Raw genomic sequence first — 20,507 nt, 5'->3', positions numbered from 1 at the left:
AAAGCAATGATAAAAGCCATACTTCTTTGTGATGACCCACACAGTTGAACTTCCTTTGTTTGCCTTTCTACACCACAAAGCCATCGCATGATGTCTGGTAGCCTTTCCTTGTAATGAATAAGCTCTTTTCCACCATTCTTGACAGCTCTGCTAAAGTTATTATTAAATTAATCCATATAATTAGGGCTTTGTTTTCTCTCAAGACCAATTTCTGGCCATTGCCAATCTCCTGGAAAAGAGCATTTTCTGACGTCCCTATTTGGATAAGCAAGATGTTTTCAGCAAGTCGGCAACCTTCTAGGAATGTTATTTCAATCCCACTCAGAGTCTCCAGGTGGACTCCTACTGTACCTACAGAACATTTAAAACAATGGGGCCAGTGCTTACAAATCAGCACACATACTTTTACGAGAGCATGATGAGCGAGAGTTCAATATTTCTTCTGTGTGCATAACAAGTCCTAAGGTTTCTTTCTCCACTCGCCAATGGTCACATTAGATCTGAGAGGGATAACTAAAAGTATTATTCTCTTGCCCTGAGATGCTCACTTGGAAATGGCACAGTTGCATCCCTACCTGGTTTATTAATCTTTTCTTATGAATGCCTTTTCCATTTGGTTTGCCTCCCATTTCTGTTTATTACTTTTCCACCTAAGGTTGACTTTTAAACTTAGCAGGAATGTTATTTACCTACAGAGCTGGTAATAAAAACTGCTTTACTAACACTTTTCATCCACCCCTGCCCTCATCTCTAGGCATATTTGGGATTTGCAGGTAGAGGATATTGGACAAGACCTGCTGCTTGATAATGGAATTGCATTTGTAGGTAGCCCTAATTAGGCCACGGGGGTTGGTGTTATGACTTACCCCAAAATACCTTTAAAAATATGCACTGGTAAATTCAGTGACGTTAAAATTAGGTCTTAGGCATTCTTTACATAGACAAAAATTTTAAGTAGGTGTGACATCACTGGATAAAGAAGAATGGAAGAAACATTTTCTTAGATGGAAAGATGAAGTGTTTTGTAATTGCATTCCCCTCCTTGTCCATTCCTTCTCTAGAGGCTATAAACAATTCTAGTGAAGACCTCACTTTACCTCCTCTCATACTCAAGAATGTGTTCCTTTAAACTATTAAGACAACCCATAGACCCTTGCCAGTCACCTGTTTTGAATTACAAGTGTTTCAATTGCCTGTTGAGTAGAGCACTTCTCTCTGTGTGATAAGTACTGTGATATGCTTACAAAATTTGTTTCCTTGATTCTATCTATAGAGTAGTAACTGTACAAAAACTTGTATTTCAGTAGAAGAAATACACCCATGCAAGCCACATGGCTGTTCTAATCCTTTAAATGTACCCTCTGATGTTATACTTGTTATGTGATTAACAAAACTGAACTAAGAATCAGTGGCAGGCCCCCATAACACATATTTGTAACTCCTCAAGCTGCAAATAGAGGTCATGTGATATGAATTATGCCATGCCCTAGTACTTAGGAACTTTACTCACAGCCATTTTCAAGCAATTTTTTTTTTCTGTTGATATTGGATGAATTTCTTGACACAATGGATATTTTGTTGGATGCCAAGGGCATTTCTGATCTCCCAGCACATCAGTGATTGACTGAGACCCAACACATGCTTTCATTTTATAAACTCAAATAGCTAGTGCCAGAAATCTGACTAAGGCCCTGCCTTGGCATTCCATTGCCTTTATGAGCTGTCATCTGCTTTTTTTTGTTTGTTTATTTAAGGAACACCTTTTTATAGTAATTTTAAGTCATAATCTATATACAACAAAGTGTAAAGCTAATCTTAAGAGCTTGATGATGTCATATATGTTTATACGTGTACATACACACACACACACATTAGTAACTACTTTTCAGATCAAGGTATAGAGACTGTCCAGCATTTCTGAAAGTGTCATTTTCAGTTTCCCAATGAATACACCAAGACTCTGACTTCTATTATCACAAATAAGTTTTGCTTGTTTTTGAACTTTATATCAATGAAATTGTATGGTTCTTTAAAATGATTGTAGTCACTGGAAAGTATTTGAAATTCATACATGTTGTGGAATGCATCAGTATTTTGTTATTTAAGGCTGAGCAGTACTGAATTTTATCGATATACATAATTTCACGTTTCTACTATTGGGTGTCAGACTATTACAAATAAAACCTATATCAACAAATTTATACAAGTGTTTGAAGTGGGCATTGGCATATGGATACATAACAAGAAGTACATGCATTTGGTCTAAGGGAAAGTATATAAATGATTTTTTTTTAATTTTTAATATTTATTTATTTTTGAGAGACAGAGACAGACAAACAGAGACAGAGGGTGGGTAGGGGAGGAGCAGAGAGAGGGGAAGACACAGAATCTGAAGCAGGCTCCAGGTTCTGAGCTGTCAGCACAGAGCCTAACGTGGGACTTGAACTCAGGAACCCTGAGATCATGACCTGAGCTGAAGTTGGACACTTAACTGACTGAGCCACCCAGGTGCCCCTAAATGATTTTATTAGAAAATGCAAAAGCGTGTATCAGATCTGTGAAACAAGCTTCCTTCCAAATTGAACAGTGTTTTGCACAACATATCTTTCTCAGTTTAATTTTTAATTTCAGGTTTTCTGGAATATGTGTAGCACTCCCCACTGAGCTTTCACAGCTGAAGCGTTTAGATGAAGAGTAGTGCCGTTGAGAACATTTTTATGTTTATTGACTAGTCAAGTATCAACTTTAATGAAACGCCTGTTTTCCTTTGACCCACTTTGTATTGGCTGGATTTGTCTTTTGTTTATTGACTTGTAGTATTTTCATATTTAGAGAGATGAGTCCTTTGCTACTTTATACTCTCCCTCTGCAGTCTGTGGCTTGATTCTCAATCTTACATGGACTTTTTTTTATAAATTTATAATTTGTGTTTTGTTTTTAATTAATAGAGTTTATTTTTTAGAGCAGTTTTGGGTTTACTGAAAAACGGACCAGAGAGTAGAGTTCCCTCTTCATTAACACCATGCAGTAGTGTGGTACATTTGTTACAACTGATGTGAACCATATTGTTACATTATAACTAAAATACATAGTTTACATTAGGGCTCATTCTTTGTGTTGTACAGTTCTATGGGTTTTGACAAATGAATTGTGTCTTGTATCCACCATTATAGTGTCATACAGAGTAGTTTGCCCCAAAAATCCCTTGTGTTGTATCTATTCATCCCTCCCTCCCTCTCCTGAATGCCTGGCAACCACTAGTAATTTGATTATCTCTAAAGTTTTGCGCTTTCCTGAACATCACATAGAATTATACAGTGTGCAGTCTTTTCAGATTAGCTTCTTTCACTTACATTTAAATGTAATATGCATTTAATAAATAAACGTTGAAAAAAAAATTAAAAAGGGGCGCCTGGGTGGCACAGTCGGTTAAGCGTCCGACTTCAGCCAGGTCACGATCTCGCGGTCCGTGAGTTCGAGCCCCGCGTCGGGCTCTGGGGATGGCTCAGAGCCTGGAGCCTGTTTCCGATTCTGTGTCTCCCTCTCTCTCTGCCCCACCCCTGTTCATGCTCTGTCTCTCTCTGTCCCCAAAAAAATAAATAAACGTTGAAAAAAAAAATAAATGTAATAGGCATTTAAAGCTCCTTCACGTCTTTTTTTTTTAAACTTATAATTGATTTGTGAAGGGTAGAGAGAAAATGTAATGTATAAAATGCTCAAAAAAAAACCAGAAAAAAATGCAGAAAAAGATCAGACAAATAAACAAAAAAGAAATAAAGAACCAGTAATTAATAGAAAATAATTACAAATATGGAGGATATTAAATCAGTTATACCAATCAAACTCTTTAATGTGAGTCTAACACACCACTGGTAGAGAGTGGATAAAAAATATAAAAATATAAAACTCCACCATATGTTGTCTAAAATGAAACCACTTTATATTTAAAGTGGGTTAGATTAAAAGTACAGAGATGGGGGCGCCTGAGTGGCTCAGTCGGTTAAGCATCCGACTTCAGCTCAGGTCATGATCTCGCGGCCCGTGAGTTCAAGCCCCGTGTCAGGCTCTGGGCTGATGGCTCAGAGCCTGGAGCCTGCTTCTGATTCTGTGTCTCCCTCTCTCTCTGCCCCTCCCCCATTCATGCTCTGTCTTTCTCTGTCCCCAAAATAAGTAAACATTAAAAAAAATTTTAAAAAAAAGTACAGAGATGGAGAAAGATATTCTAAGGCAACAGTAATCAAAAGAAAGTTGGAGTAGTTAGATGAACTTCAGATACAGCTAATATCAGAACAAGAACATTTATCAGGGATAAATAGAAACATTACATAATGATAAAAAGGCCATTCCTCCAAAAAGACAACAATCCTTAATGTGTATGTACTTAACAGCAGAATATCAAAAACACATTGTCTGTTGATGAGTATATTTTAATTTTCATTAAATAAAAATATTATTTGTATTTATTGTTTGGTCCTATTGATTTTACAAAAGAAATATGTGCCTATTTCAATATCATGAAGTCAAGTTCCAAGATGATCTTTTTGTTCCAGCTATCATATTTAAGTTTGTAATATATCTTAAATTAATTTTTGTGGATTATGTGAGGTATGAATGAAGTTTCTTCTGTTTTTAAATACCAATATCAATGGAGTTGCTACAGAATTTGCTGAGAATGCTTCCACAACAAAATTTCATTGGCACCTTTTTCTAAAATCAAGTGTATCTGTGAGTTTATTTCTAGATTTCCTATTTTGTTCTCATTTGTCTATTTAATACTTCACTCTCTTCATTATTGTAATTCTAGAATAAGTTTTGAACTTTAACAATATAAGTTCTACTTTTTTCTTCTTCCAATTGTCCAGGCTACTCTAGGTCATTTGCATTCCCATGTTAATTTTAGTTTCGGCTTATCAATTTGTTGTAAAAAGTAACACTGAAATTTTGATAGGGATAGTATTAACTCCATATATTACATATTATACATGATATTTTATATATGTACATATACACATATATATGTGGGGAACAACAAACATAATACAGAGCCTACATCAATAGGCCATGGGCCAGATATTTTGGTCATCTCCAATGCAATTTAATACATAGCATAATCTGATGAGTCTTACATGTGTATGTGAAAAGAATGCATATTATGAAGATGCTGGGCTGTTTGCTATTGAAGTATTATTGGGATTGATTTGGCTAAGAGCACTGCCAAAATATTCTGTACCTTTACTATTATTTGTCTTTTTTTTTCTCTAATTACTCAAATTAATATGTTAAAATATCCAAACACAGGTATCAGAATGAACTTTATATTGATACAACTGGTGTCATCTAGGTAGGTATATACACAGACTAGTACTCAGCCATAAATTTCATTGTTCTGTCAGCTGAAAGGTTCTAAAAGCAACAACACCTAGTAGCAGTAAACACATCTAGCATTCTGATCTCGATTTCTACTGTCATTCTCCAATAAAGAGAACTGAGTCTTCCTGCAAAAAAAAGGATGATTCTAGGAATATAACAAGAAATACACAAGATGATTGTGGTGTATCTTGTGTTGCCAGAAATTAAGGAAATGCAGGGGCGCCTGGGTGGCGCAGTCGGTTAAGCGTCCGACTTCAGCCAGGTCACGATCTCGCGGTCTGTGAGTTCGAGCCCCGCGTCAGGCTCTGGGCTGATGGCTCAGAGCCTGGAGCCTGTTTCCGATTCTGTGCCTCCCTCTCTCTCTGCCCCTCCCCCGTTCATGCTCTGTCTCTCTCTGTCCCAAAAATAAATAAACGTTGAAAAAAAAAAAAAATTAGAAATTAAGGAAATGCACATAGACAAAAACACACTACAAAGATAGGGAATATGGCAAAAGGACACAAGAATTGACTGTAAGGGCTCCCAGTGGGCAAAACTGAAAAAATTGGAGCAATGAAATACACTGGTATTAGCCCCCCCCCCCCGCAAAAAAAATCCAAGAGTCCAAACTGATATAACTAAATAACAATAAATAAGTAAAGGGGAGAGAATAAACAAGGCTCCCATGTAGAGAAATTTCAAATGATATATGAAGATAGTCTCCCTTCAAAGAGGTGTAACTCCCTACTCCTTAAATGTTGGCAGAATGTAGCGACTTCCTTTTAAAGAATATGGTAAGGGGTACCTGGGTGGCTCAGTCGGTTAAGCATGTGACTCTTGGTTTCAATTCAAGTCATGATCTCACTGCTCATGGGTTTGAGCCCCACATCAGGTTCTGCACTGACAGCGCAGAGCCTGTTTGGGATTCTCTCTCTCCTTGTCTCCCTGCCTCTCACCTGCTCATGCATATGCACTCTCTCTCTCTCTCTCTCAAAATAAATAAATAAACTTAAAAAAAATACAGTAAGAAAAGGGAGAAAGACCGTAACTGTGTAGCGCAGACACTGGACAAACACTAAGTCAACTAAGTTAGCGTCAACGGTGATATATCATGATTACAGAATATACCCTTGAAATGTGATGAAAAAGGCCACTGCTGTGGTCTTTCTCCCCAAAACACATAATCCTAGAATAATCATGAGAAAGAACATGAGATAAAGTCCAAAAAAGGGATATATCACTAAAAACATGACATACACTCTCAGAACTATGGAGATAATAAAAAACAGAAAGTCTGAGAACCTGTCACAGTACAAAGGAGTTTAAGGAGCATGAGGACTAAATGTAATGTGGAACAGATAAAAGATATGCAGTGAAAAGCAAGGGACTCTGAATAAGATATACACTTTAATAATAATTTATCAATATTGGTCCATTATTGTAACAAATATACTACAATATGAGGTTAATAACTGAAACTAAGTGTGAGGACGTGGGAAGTGATAGAGATAGCTTTGTAATTTTTGTGTAAATAAAAATATTCTAAAAACATTATTAATATACATGGAGAGGATTAGAAGAACATACCTATTATTTGTACATTTACTGCACATTGTACATTTGTATGTTGCTGCTTGTATAGCTGCTTTGATGATATGTGGGCAGTATTATGACTCACTGTGATCATCTGTTCTAAAATCTCATTATTTCAATTATATGTATTCAATGTATTAGTTTCTTGTAAGAAACAAAAACTAATCATTTCCATAATAAAATCCAACTGTGATTTGGATTGTCTGCTACTTCTTTTAGTTTTATGACAAGTGTTTCATTTAGAAATTTATTCTTAGCTCCATGAACAATAATGATTGTCATATCTTTCTGAGATAATGTCCCCTTCAGTGTTACTAAGTTTCTTCTGTATTATTTCTTAAAGTTTATTTTGTTTAATTTTAATATAGCCCTACATGCTTTCTTATAATTAGTATTTATGACATTTTAATTTTTTTACTTTAAATTCATTTATACTATCATGTTGAAGGCTTGGCTCTTGTAATCTACATATACTTAAGTACCTTTTTGTAGTGGATTCTAATAGTCTTCTTACTTGAGGTTTTAAGCCCACTGATACTGATGTAATCACTAATATGTTTGTGTTTATATACTGCTGGCTTTCTTGTTTTACATTTGTTCTAATTATTCACCATTTACCTCTTGTTTCTTGCCTTTGTTTATAGAAAAATATTTCTGTCTCCTCAACTTTCTTTTTGTCTACTAATTAGCATTTCATTTTATTTCCACAGTTGCCATTTTAGCTTTATCTCCTTGTATTATTTAGCAGTTGCCCTGAGGATTATAAAAGGAATATAAGGATAAGGGTTATATCCATCCTTAACTTATTCAAGTCTAACTGGAATATGATGGCATTACTACATAGTGTTAAAACTTGGTGAAAGCAGAATTCCATTTACTTTGCTATTATTGTTATGTATGTTATGTTTACTATGCTATATAAATTTTATAATATGTTGATGTTATACAAGATTTAAACAGCCATTTTTCTTTTAAAAATACTTTAAGATAATCTCTTATGCCAGCTGTTTTGCTCTCATGAAGTCTCCTCATTTCTTTCTTTATGTCAAGGATCCAATTTAGCATTATTTCCATTCAGCCTAAAGATATCTATTTAGTTATTGCTTGAAGTGAAAGTCTTATTGCAGTGAATTCTCTCAGCATTTTTTTTCTCTCTCAAAATACTATTTCTTAATTTTTGAAGGTTATTTTTACTAAACAGTTCTGGCTTCCATTATTTCTAATATGAAATCAGCTGTCTTTCTTGTTATATTTTTTAACCTAAACTTATGTTTATTCCTTGGATGCTTTTAAGCTGTTTTTTACCATTATCTCTTAAAAAATATTCTCTGTCATATTCTTTTCTCCCTTTTGCAACTGTAAGTGCATGAACATTATTCCAATTACATGTATGTCTGTTAGTAGCTCACATATTGGGATTGTCTGTGTTTCTGTTTCCATTGGAGATACACACACACACACACACACACACACACACACACACATATATGTATATATATACACACATGTATATGTAAACATATATTAAATATATATTAACATATATATATTAAATATATATTTAAAAAACACATTTTCCTAGAACTTAGTAATTGATATATACTACTATATTACTATATTCTGGGAATTGTAGATGATAGTCTTCTTGTCAAACATTGTTTTAAGAACTGTTTGAATGGGTCCATTTTAGTTTGTCTATTTTTAAAGAATTTTCATTTTTTAAGTTTTATTAAATCCTGTCGATTTTTTTAAGTAAGCTCTATACACAATGTGGGGTTTGAACTTACAACCCCAAGATCAAGAGTCACAGGCTCTACTGACTGAGCCATCAAGGCACCCTCTGTATTTTTTTTCTTAGGATGTATTCTTCACTCATAGACACAGTTGTTTCTCCCAAGGCATGGCTTTTGTCAATTCTTAACACCCACAACATTCAGTTAAGACTGAACCATTCTGGCTGTGCCCAAACTCCTCTCTTCCCATTCTTTGTAATCGGTGAAATTCTCTATTAAAATTTTAGATCCCCAGAAATTTTCTATGCTAAGTCTCTGTGGACATGTACACTATATGATTCTACCATATTTACACAGATGCTCTGACTGGAGCACTCTGTGGCTCTCGCCCCTTTGTATCCTGTCTAGCAAATCGGTGCCACAGCAACAGCTCTGAATTCCCATCTCTGTTTTTCTCTGCCCGGCAGATTTGCCACTCTCTGTACATACTCCACATCCCTACAGTAAAATTTTTCCCAGGCAAACTGGTAGAATGAATTTATAACTCATTTTGTTGCTTCCCTTCTGTTGTGTAATTCCTAAAAACAGCGACTTCATGTAGTTTGTCTAGATTTTTAGTTGCTTACTATGAGAGGGTCTGTCCAGCTAATGCTTCTTTAGTCAAAACTGGAAATCTTTATGGCATAACTACATTGCATATCAGTGGTCTTATATTTAATTTTCATTTACCCAAAACTGCGTATTACTATATTAGTTATAAACCCAATACTTAATACAAGTAAATTTAAAGATAATTCAATTTACCTGAAATAAAGAAGAAAAATCTGCCTTGAAGACTGCTGCACAACACACTATTTTTAATATATTGGACATATATTTTAACATTATTAAGACATCAGAAGTATTATTAATCATTATTTTTAGTAACTGTCAGCTATAGCTCTTATATCATTCCTCTTTAAAAACTGAACAGTTAGAAAACTCCACATATATATTTTTTAGGAATATGGGAAGATTGTTGATAATAAGAGTTGGACAATATACCATACTTTTGAAATTAAAAACATGTTAAACAGGGGCTCCTGGTGGCTCAGTTGGTTCAGCACCCTACTCTTGCTCTCTGCTCAGGTCATTATCTCCTGGTTGGGAGATCGAGCCCCGCATCAGGCTCCATGCTGGGTGTGGAGTTTCTCTCTCTCCCTCTCCCCTTCTTCTTACTCTCTCTCCCTCTCCCTCTCTCTCTCTCTCTCTCTCTCTCTCACTCTCTCTCTCTCTCACTCTCTCTCTCTCTCTTTCCCCCCCGTCTCTCTGTCTCTCTCTCTCTCTCTCCTTCCTCTTTTTCTCTTTTGCATGTGCGTGTGCAAAATAAATAAATAAAAATAAACACTTTAAACAAAATTTAAAACAAGCAAGTAATCAAAAAAAACTCTTACATTCCTAAAAGAAAATGGATTAGGAATAAATTTGCTTGGATTTTGCAAATTTTGCCTTCAATTGTAGTCATCTACAGGATATATATATACACACACATATATATACGTATGTATGTGTATGTGTATACATATATACATGTATATGTGTATATATACATATACATATATATGTATACATATATATATATATATTTGTTTTATATAATATATATAGATATATATTATAAGAAATTGGTTTATACGATTATGGAGGCTGGGAAGTCCCAAGATCTGCAGTTGGTAAGCCAGAGATTCAGGAGAATCAATGACATAGTTTCACTGGGAGTCTGAAGACCTGAAAGTGTTACGTTCCGGTCTGAGTCTAAAGGCAGGAGAAGATCAACGTCCCAGCTCAAACACAGTCAGGCAGAGAAAGCAAATTCTGTTTCTCAGGTTTTCAATGGATTGGATGATTCATACCTAAAATGGGGAGAGTAACCTGCTTTACCTGGCCCATCAATTCCAATATTAATCGCATCCAGAAACACCCTCAGATACACTCAGAATAATGTTTAACCAAAGATCTGGGCATCCAATGGCACAATCTGACACATAAAATTAACCATGATAAGGCCACTTCTTCTTAACTTGGCACTCACACATATCTCCTTAAGTCATGCTAATCTCAAAGAAAGACAATAACAAGGTCATAATTCTGCCTAACAGAATACAACTATTCTGCACACAACTGGGATTACACTAACCCCTTTCCAGAAGAGGTATAGTCCTTTAGTGATGTGTATTCTTCTCCTTGGTATCTTGTAACATAAATACAATAATGTAAAATTAATAATATTTAAATACTGTGATAACAAGTTCATGTATCTTATGTTACATGATAAAGGAAAAAGATGGGAAAAAGCAAAGAAATTTGTTTATAAAAAACACACTGTATTCATAACAAAATAAGGAGTAAGTACTCATGACAATGAGTCATTCTATAACTAGACACATTCTGTAACTAACTGGTATCTGAAATAACTGGTATTTGTAACTGCTTTCCTCCACTATCCAGTGTGTATTCCCTTTGCCTTCAGGAAGCACCTGATCTTGTTATGGCTCTTTCTCTGGCGGGGTGATTCAAACCTTGATTCCTGAAGGGTCTGGAACACTAGTAGTCTTTTATGGACTGGGTTGTTGTAGTTTTTCATTGATCTTAATCACAGGGCATAGTAATACTAAGAGACACTCTAAGGGATCTCTTGTATTCCAAGTACTGCCCCTTGCCTCCATTTCCCCATTATAGTCAGAACCAATCACCTTGGCAATACAATAACTCTGTTATTTGCCTATTGATTTAGAGGCATGAGGAGTCCAACAATCTTAGCTTACAATTCAATGAAATTATTTTTTTGTCTCCTGGTGGAAAAATTTCCCCATCTCTCTAGAACTAAGAACTGTAGGCCAGCATAGCATAAGGTCTCAGGAACAGGGAATAAAAATTTTGCTAGTGGGTTACTAGGGGTAATAGTGAAGGATGCCTCTCCCATTTCCACTCCTTAATTCTTGGACCTGTGAATCCTGAAACAACACCATATGTTGGATGCTGATTCAGAGCATATGTAGCCTTCAAGATAAACTCACCCCAGCTCTGCAAGGCATCAGCACCTAGCTGTCATAGTAACAGAGTCTTCTAAAGGCCATTCCATCATTGTGCCAAATCAACTGCTTCAGGATGATGTGGACCATGGACCACGGTAAAACCAGTGAATCCCAAGAGTATTTACTTATTGTTGCACTTGTTTCACTGTGAAGTGATTTGCTTGATCAGAACTAATATTGTATGGAATACCATTAAGACATGCTGTAAGTCTATGGATGGTAATTTTGGCAGAATCACTGTGTGCAGGGAAGGCAAATACATATCCAGTGTAAGTGTCTATTCCAGGAGTAATAATAGTAGTAATAATAATAGTAATAATAATTTAAAAAAACCAAAAACATTGTCCCAACGCACCTGGGTAGCTCAATAGGTTAAATGTCCAACTCTTGGCTTTAGCTCAGGTCATGATCTCACAGTCTTGTGAGTTCGAGCCCCGTGTCGGGCTCTGTGTTGGCAGCGTAGAACCTGCTTGGGATTCTCTCTATTCCTGTCACTCTTTACCCCTTTCCTGCTCATGCTCTCTGTATCTCTCAAAATAAATAAATAAGCTTAAAACAAAACAAAACAAAATAACAGCATCATACCTTTCAGGATGGAAGCATTCCCGTCTAATTGACTAGTTATCAGGAAGCTGGATGATCACCCAAGGAAATGGCACCATATTGGAGGCTCAATGTTGGTCTCTACTGCTTGCACATTGGGCATTCAACAGTAACTGTAGCCAGATGGTCCTTAGTCAGTGGATGTTCAAGTTGTTAAACCCATGTATAACTTCCACTCCTGCCACCATGGCCGCTTTGTTCATGAGCCCATTAGGAAACGACAAAACTGGCTGAGGAAAGAGATTGACTTGTATACACGGACCAAATCATCCTATCTTCTCAGGTGCTGGGCCCCACTCAAAACTAACAGCTTTTCAGGTGTTTCAGTAAATGGATAGAAATAACATATCCAAACGAAAAATACTCTACCTCCAAAGATCATGAGGTATTGGGCTTCTGTTTTGGTTGGAGGATGGGGAAGATACAGCAATTTATCTTTTACTACAGAATGGATTTAGGATCCCACTGGGCCCACTATTAGACAGATGTCACGTAAAACTCCATCAATCACCTGACTTCCTCATACCTCTACTCTGGTTGGCAGATCACACTGATTTGGGTTTCCTGGAGTCAATGAGAATTCAGAGCTTGTGTCCAGGACTCCTCAGGTGTCTGATTACTTCCTTTTTATCCAGCACACAGTTACCTTGGTAAAAGGCATAGGCCCATTTGCGGAAGGCCAGGAGAAAGACTAATAGTATGAATGTTCAGGCATGTACTGGGGACCTTCCTCAAGAAGACTTGAGCATCCCTTTCATTCAAAGAGTCTGGGTCTGTTAACTGGCTCAAGTCTGGAGATGGACTGAGGAGTCATGACTCTCTTGTTTTTACCTTCAAGTTAGTCTTTTGTTTTTTTGATCTTGAACTCTTCTGCTTTTATAGATCAAGGGAGAACTTGGTAGTCTTCTTCCTATCTATATACGCATCTATATAATTTAAATTTTTAGCTTATTTTGCATGTACATTTAAATTTTTCAAATTTCTAAAAACAACTGTAGCTGGCAAAATTATGATACTGTTGATTTTGTACAAAACATGATACTGTTGGACAATAATAGCTAGCATTTTAAAACATTATTTAGGATTTATTGTGCTATCATGGTTTTATTCAAGTTTAAAAGAGGCAAATAAGTTATTTCCGGGGGGGAGGACTACTTGGTACGTTGAGATCTGAAGAAAATAACTATATTTTGGTACTCATATTTCTTCAGGAATTTTATGTGGGCTTTGTTCTATAATAGATAAGCAATAATCATAAGATTTCTACTTTATTTTCATTGATCCTATAAAATTGCTGAGTATTGATTCCATATAGAAGATATTATACTTACGTTATAATAGGTTTTGCTATTGATTTCTATCAACTCTAAGGGTGTAATTGAACATTAATAATGTACATGATGGAAAAATCCAGTATTTTAATATAGCATCTTTTGTTTTTTGTTAGATTACACCAGATAATAAATATTGTGTTTTCATTCTTAAAATGAAATTGTAAATTAAAGACACTGCTTTAAAATATGTGCTTGATTTTATGTGACATAGTTCTTTTAAAATGGTAGTTTATTTTATTTTCTTATGGCATTTTAAATTAAGAGAATAAAGAGTACACATAAAATATCATGGCAGACATTAGAACGGATAGGAATAGGATGTAAATCTAAATTATGATTTCAATATAGGAATGACTAAAATATAATTCTGTTGCAAATATTTCATTTTGTAATTAAAATTCAATATTTTCATACCACAAACTTATTCTGAAAATTTTGTAGTTCCATTACTATTTTAATTTCTCTCTGGACACCATATTCAGTCCAAGCAGCATAATTTTAATACTGAAGTTTCCTTGAAATTTTTAAAATCAAATATAAAATCATTCAGAGAAAATTGTAGTGATTATGATTACCATGTTTGTCTGAATATTTTTTCAGCCTTCAAAATACTTTAAATGAGGAGAAATGTTTGAAAAGTGAATGGTTTCCATTGGCATTTGAATATAAGTAAGATATAAAAATATAACTCCTGGGGCAGCTGGGTGGCCCAGTGGGTTAAGCATCTTACTCTTGATCTCTACTTAAGTCATAATCTCACAGTTCATGAGTTAAAGTCCCACATCAGGCTCTGCTCTGATGGTGCAGAGGCTGCTTGGGATTCTGTCTCTCCTTCTCTCTGCCTCTCCCCCGTTTGTGCTCTCGCTCTCTTTCAAAATAAATAAACATGAATATGAATATGAATATGAATATATGAATATAAATATAATAGAAATGTAAATATAAGTATATATCCCAATGTACCACTGGTTTCAGCCTACATAACCTGCAAAAAGAAGGAAGATCTCTCCCTGCCCCAGCAACAATACACTAATCAGCACTTGCAGCCAATGAGAAGCAGCCACAACCTCAAAATTTTGTTCTTCTCCAATGAACTTTTGTTTAAAAAACAATCTTCTTCAATTTCCTCCTAAAACCTAACAAAAGCTGACCGTCACTTTTTCTCAGATTTGCCTATAGCTTGCCACAGTTTGCTTGTCCTGAATTCGAGTTCTTCTTCTCTTCCTGAATAAACTCATTTTTCTAATAAAATACCTGGCTATTTTTTTTAAGTTGACATATTGGAATTATGTTAAATACATGGAAAACTAAAAAGGAATGATATACAAAAAATTAAAAATACTTTGTATTCATGTGTAGATATGTAAAATTTCCATTGACGTTGTTTTTCTCCAGTTTTGATTTAATTTCCAATTAGTTAACATACAGTGTAATGTTAGCTTCAGGATTAGAATTTAGTGATTCAACTCTTACATACAACACCCTATTCTGAACACAGTGCCCTCCTTAATCCCTATCACCCATTTCATCCATCCCCCCCACCCACTTCACCTCTGGTAACCATCACTTTGTTCCTTACAGTTAAGAGTCTGTTTCTTGGCTTTCCTTTCTTTCCCCCACACCTCACCCATGTTCTTTTGTTTTGTTTCTTAAATTCTACAAATGAGTGAAATCATATGGTATTTGTCTTTCTATAACTGACTTATTTTGCTCAGCATAATACTCTCTAGCTCTACCCACATTGTTGCAAATGGCAAGATTTTATTCTTTTTATGGCTGTGTAATATTTTATATATAACTATATAACTATATAACTATGTGTGTGTGTGTGAGTACACACACACACACACACACACACATATATATTATATATGCCACTTCTTTATCCATTCATCAATAGACATGAACATTTGGGCTTTTTCCATAATTTGGCTATTATTGATCACGCTGCTTTAAATTTCAGAGTGCATGTATTCCCTCAAATTAGTATTTTTGTATCCTTTGGGTAAATACCTAGTAGGCAGTTGCTGGATTGTAGGATGGCTCTATTTTAGCTTTTTGAGGAAACTCCATGCTGTTTTCCAGAGTGACTGCACCAGCTTTCATTCCCACCAGCAGTGCAAGAGGGTTCCCCTTTCTCTGCATCTTCGCCAACACCTGTTGTTTCCTGTGTTGTTGATTTTAGCCATTCTGATAGGTGTGAGATGATATCTCATTGTAGTTTTGATTTGTATTTCCCTGATGATCAGTGATGTTGAACATCTTTTCATGTGTCTGTTAGTTATCTGCATGTCTTCTTTGGGAAGATGTCTATTCGTGTCTTCTGCTGATTTTAATTGGATTATTTTGGGGGGTGTAGAGTTTTTTATATATATTGCATATTAACCCTTTATCACAGATGTCATTTGCAAATATCTTTTCTCCCATTCTGTAGGCTGCTTTTTAGTTTTGTTGATTGTTTCCTTCATTGTGCAGAAGCTTTTGATCTTGACAAAGTTCCACTAGTTCATGTTTGCTTTTGTTTCCCTTGCCTCTAGTGACGTATCATAGCAACTTCTATGGCCCATGTAAAGAAGTTACTGCCTGTGTTCTCCTCTAGGATTTTTATGGTTTCAGGTCTCATATTTAGGGCCTTAATCCATTTTCAATATTTTTATGTATGGTGTAAGAAACTTGTCTAGCTTCATCCTTTTGCATTTTGCTGTCCAGTTTTCCCAACACCATTTGTTGAAGAGACTGTATTTTACGCATTGGATATTCTTTCCTGCTTTGTTAAAGATTAACTGACCATATAGCTGTGGCTTCATTTCTGGGCTTTCTATTCTGTTCCATTGATTTATATGTCTATTTTTGTGCCAGTACCATAATGGTTTACTACACCTTTATAATATAACTTGAAGTCCAGAATTGTGATGCCTCCAGATTTGTTTTTCTTATTCAAGGTTGCTTTAGTTATTCAGGGTGTTTTGTGGTTCCATACAAATTTTTAGATTGTTTTTTCTAGCTCTATGAAAAATGCTATTGGTATTTTGATAGAGATTGCATTAAATGTGTAGATTGTTTTGGGTAGTATAGACATTTCAATGATATTTGTTCTTCCAATCCATGAGCATGGAATGTCTTTCCATATTTTTGTCACCTTCAATGAAATCCTAGCAATTTAAAAGAATAATATCAATCGTCTCTTTGGAATTTTACAGTTTAGTGGGCACAATAAATAATTTCACCAAATGTGGTGAATATCACGATAGGACAATGAAATATGCTTTGTAACTACAGAGCTGGCATATGTGTTCTAATCTAGAGAGTAGGAAAAGTCATCCTGATTTTAAATGAGATATGATAAATGTTTAATTAGGAGACAATGCAGAGAAGAGAAAGGGTGTTAAAGGGTAAGAGGAAAATATGCAAACATCAAGAATAAAAACTGGAACAGTATTCTCTGAGAAATGAAGACGATAGAACAAGGCAAAACAATATAATTGGTTGGTACAGAATGGTAACGAAGTGGGTACAGGTGGCAGTGATGTATCTGGAGATGAGGATAAGATTATGGAAGATGTATAAATAAGGCGATAGAGTCCAAAAAATTAGAATAATAAAAGTAAAGATTATTTTTGTAAAGAATATTATGTCTTTTTAATAGAACAGGCTTAGATTAAACACACATGCACACATACACACACACACACACACACACACACACACACACACACACACACACATTTGCCCAATAGAACACAAAAATTTGCATGAGTATAACCCAGGTTTGTAAGACTTTAGATTTATGTTTCTCTTGCACTGTACCTTGTTGAAGATTTTTAAGCTAAGAGGTAACATGACCAGATTTATGACATTGAAAATCACCTCCCTGGGGCACCTGCATGGCTCAGTTGGTTAAGTGTCCAACTTCAGCTCACATCATGATCTCAAGGTTAGTGAGTTCGAGCTCCATATCAGGCTGTCAGTACAGAGCCCACTTTGGATCCTCTGTCTCCTTCTCTCTCTGCTCCTCCCCTGATCATGCTCTCTCTCTCGCAAAAATAAATAAACATTTTTTTAATTATTTAAAAAAAGAAAAGAAAAATCACCTTTATAATGGAAAACTCTTTGGAGTAGACTGCGAGGGGTGGCAGACATTAATTAGGAGATTGCTACAGTGGTCCAGATAAGATACGATGCAGGACAAAACCAGGGTGATAGCCATAGGATGGAGACATATTGATGGGTCGGGAAGGGGTTGCAGAGAAGACTGCATATGATTATTTTGGCATTGAGATTAAAAGTACAGAAGAGTAAAATATGCATCCCAAGTTTCTTATTTTGGCTACCATAAAAAAACTATTTAAAAAGTCAAACAATTCAAAGATAGAATGGGACACAGAAATAGGTGGAGCCAGGAAGTAATGGGAATTTTGGGATATATGATAGAAGACAACATAGTTGTCTTCTAGGGGACAGGCTAGTTAAGACTCAAGTTTCAGAACAGTGTTAGGTTTGAAAAAAATGTCAAGATTTTTTCCAATTCTAAATTTCTGTGAATACATGATCTGTTTGTCTGTTTTAAGTACTCAGTAGACTGCCTCCTACATTAAAAAGTCTATTTTTTAGTTGGTTATGTATCAGAAGAAAAATAATTTATGAAAAAATATGTATATGGCCAGTGGAAAAGCCCTGTGTTTTTTATATCAATTGAATTTTAAAGAAGTCTATAAAATATGTCAATTTCCAAACAAACAAACAAACAAACAAACAAACAAACAAACAAACGATATCCTGGTTGAAAGTGTACTCTCCCAAAATCATATAGAGAAGAATCTTTGAAATAAAATTCCATCCCTCTGGTTTCTCTGAAGACAGAGCCTCTGAATCTACAAATATTTTACTGACGAGAGGTAAAATCAGTTTGCAGTTATGGTATATATTCTAAACTTATCATGAAAAGTTCAAAACGTCTCACATCATCTCTTAATTTAGTGATATTAAATGTAACCAGGAGTATGTCACTATTTTATACTCAAGCTCTAGGTTTATGGATGTTTTGTTTTTTCTTGTTAATGTGTCACAGTTTAAATCTTTGAATCATTCAACATTGTGTTTCAAAAGATATATTATTCATTTTTATTTCATTGTAAATTTAGTCCCCTATGATGTACAGATGTAATTATTTAAAATTTTTGAGAATGATGAAACTGGAATGTTTAGTATTCTCACCTGAAAATTAAGATAACAACTGTGATCGTTGTTTTAATGACATTATGTGAAGAGTTGATATGTGCCAAAATTAATTTTTTTCTGTAATAGCAATGCATGTATTTATAGAACTTTTCTTTTCTGCCTCTCTGAAGCTTCACACTGACCAAGATAAAGGAGATGGAAATTTAAAATACATATTAACAGGAGATGGGGCTGGCAGTCTGTTCGTTATAGATGAAAATACAGGAGATATTCATGCTGCAAAGAAATTAGACAGAGAAGAAAAATCCCTATACATTCTTCGTGCCAAGGCTATAGACAGAAAGACTGGGCGGCAGGTGGAGCCGGAATCTGAATTTATTATTAAAATCCATGATATCAATGACAATGAACCAAAATTCACAAAAGACTTATACACTGCCAGTGTTCCTGAAATGTCTGGAGTCGGTAGGTATATGTTAATCCATGTAAACTAACATTTTTATTTGTTTGCTAAGGTAATAATTATGGACATACAGTTACCATATATGGTTCTTTCAAGATGAGAACTATAACTGAAAACTACTATTTAGTTTTAACTTCTCACTTCTAATTATTTTCAATTGTATATATTTCAATGATTCCTGCTATGGTGTACCTTATACCTAAAATGATATCTAAAAATATGATCTAACAATATGATTAATGAGAGCAGTTATTCCATTGCATTTCTACCAACACCTTCACCTCTACTCAACTGCTATTCAAATAACAGTCAAGATGAATGTATTTCTGCTTGAAATAAAAAGGGGATATCAAATAGTGTCAGCAGTTTTGGACAGTTTTGCTTGCATTATTTTGCATAACAACTAATACTTGCATTTGACAAATTTCTTTTGATCATCTCATTTGATCATTGAAACAACTTCATGTGGAAAGCATGGGAAATAGAACTTTAAATCCCCATTCTGTTAATTAGGAGCCAGGATTCTGAATGATTAAGCAGCTGAATTAAGATCAAATAACCTGGTAGCCTAATAACAATATTCCAAGCCTTTTAATATTATTTTAGTTGTGTTCTACTACCAAATAATAGTTTATCATGCAAACTGAAAATAATTGTTTCATTTTTTAGGGCTGCCTACAATTTTAAAAAACATTTGTTATTATGTAATTTATCTGTATGTGTATGTTTAGATGTCTTAATAAAATAAGAGCTATTAAGTCATTACATATTTAAAAAGAAGTGATATAAACTTGCTATAGTATCCAAAATATGCACAACTGATTTTCAAAATTTGATACTATGTAGTTGGATGTTATTTCAAAATCATTGTTCAGTGATTAACTTTGACATTATTACAATTAGTACATGTTTCAGTCTAAAATATTTTTTTATGAGGAAAACAAAATTATAACCACCTTTGCTGAGTGAAATGATATAAGATGTTTAACTATGTGTGTCATCTAGACAGAAGAACCAGGGGTTTGCAAAGAAGTTATTTCTTTTCACCTCAGATGAAATCTCATCCATCTGAGAAAAGAGGCAGTTCTCTTATCTTTTAGGTATTTATTCCAATAATATGAAAGAGAGTTATCAAATTAGACAGGAGTCCTAGGAAATCATACAGCCTAGGATGAAATAT

General features: G+C 34.9%; 1 protein-coding gene across 2 annotated transcripts in view; it reads left to right on the top strand.

The window, feature by feature from the left end:
• CDH9 (cadherin 9) overlaps positions 1-20,507 on the top strand; it is a 143,917-nt gene that overhangs the window by 90,605 nt on the left and 32,805 nt on the right. For both annotated transcript variants that reach the window (XM_025924700.2, XM_025924699.2), the window contains exon 3: positions 19,035-19,329. In XM_025924700.2, coding sequence (XP_025780485.1) covers positions 19,035-19,329 — 295 coding nt within the window. The remainder of the gene's footprint in view (positions 1-19,034; positions 19,330-20,507) is intronic.

This window comes from Puma concolor, chromosome A1 (assembly GCF_028749965.1).
Source record: "Puma concolor isolate L17-30 chromosome A1, mPumCon1.1.hap2, whole genome shotgun sequence".
NCBI classification, from domain to species: domain Eukaryota; kingdom Metazoa; phylum Chordata; class Mammalia; order Carnivora; family Felidae; genus Puma; species Puma concolor.
This window is presented reverse-complemented; position numbering and strand designations above follow the sequence as displayed.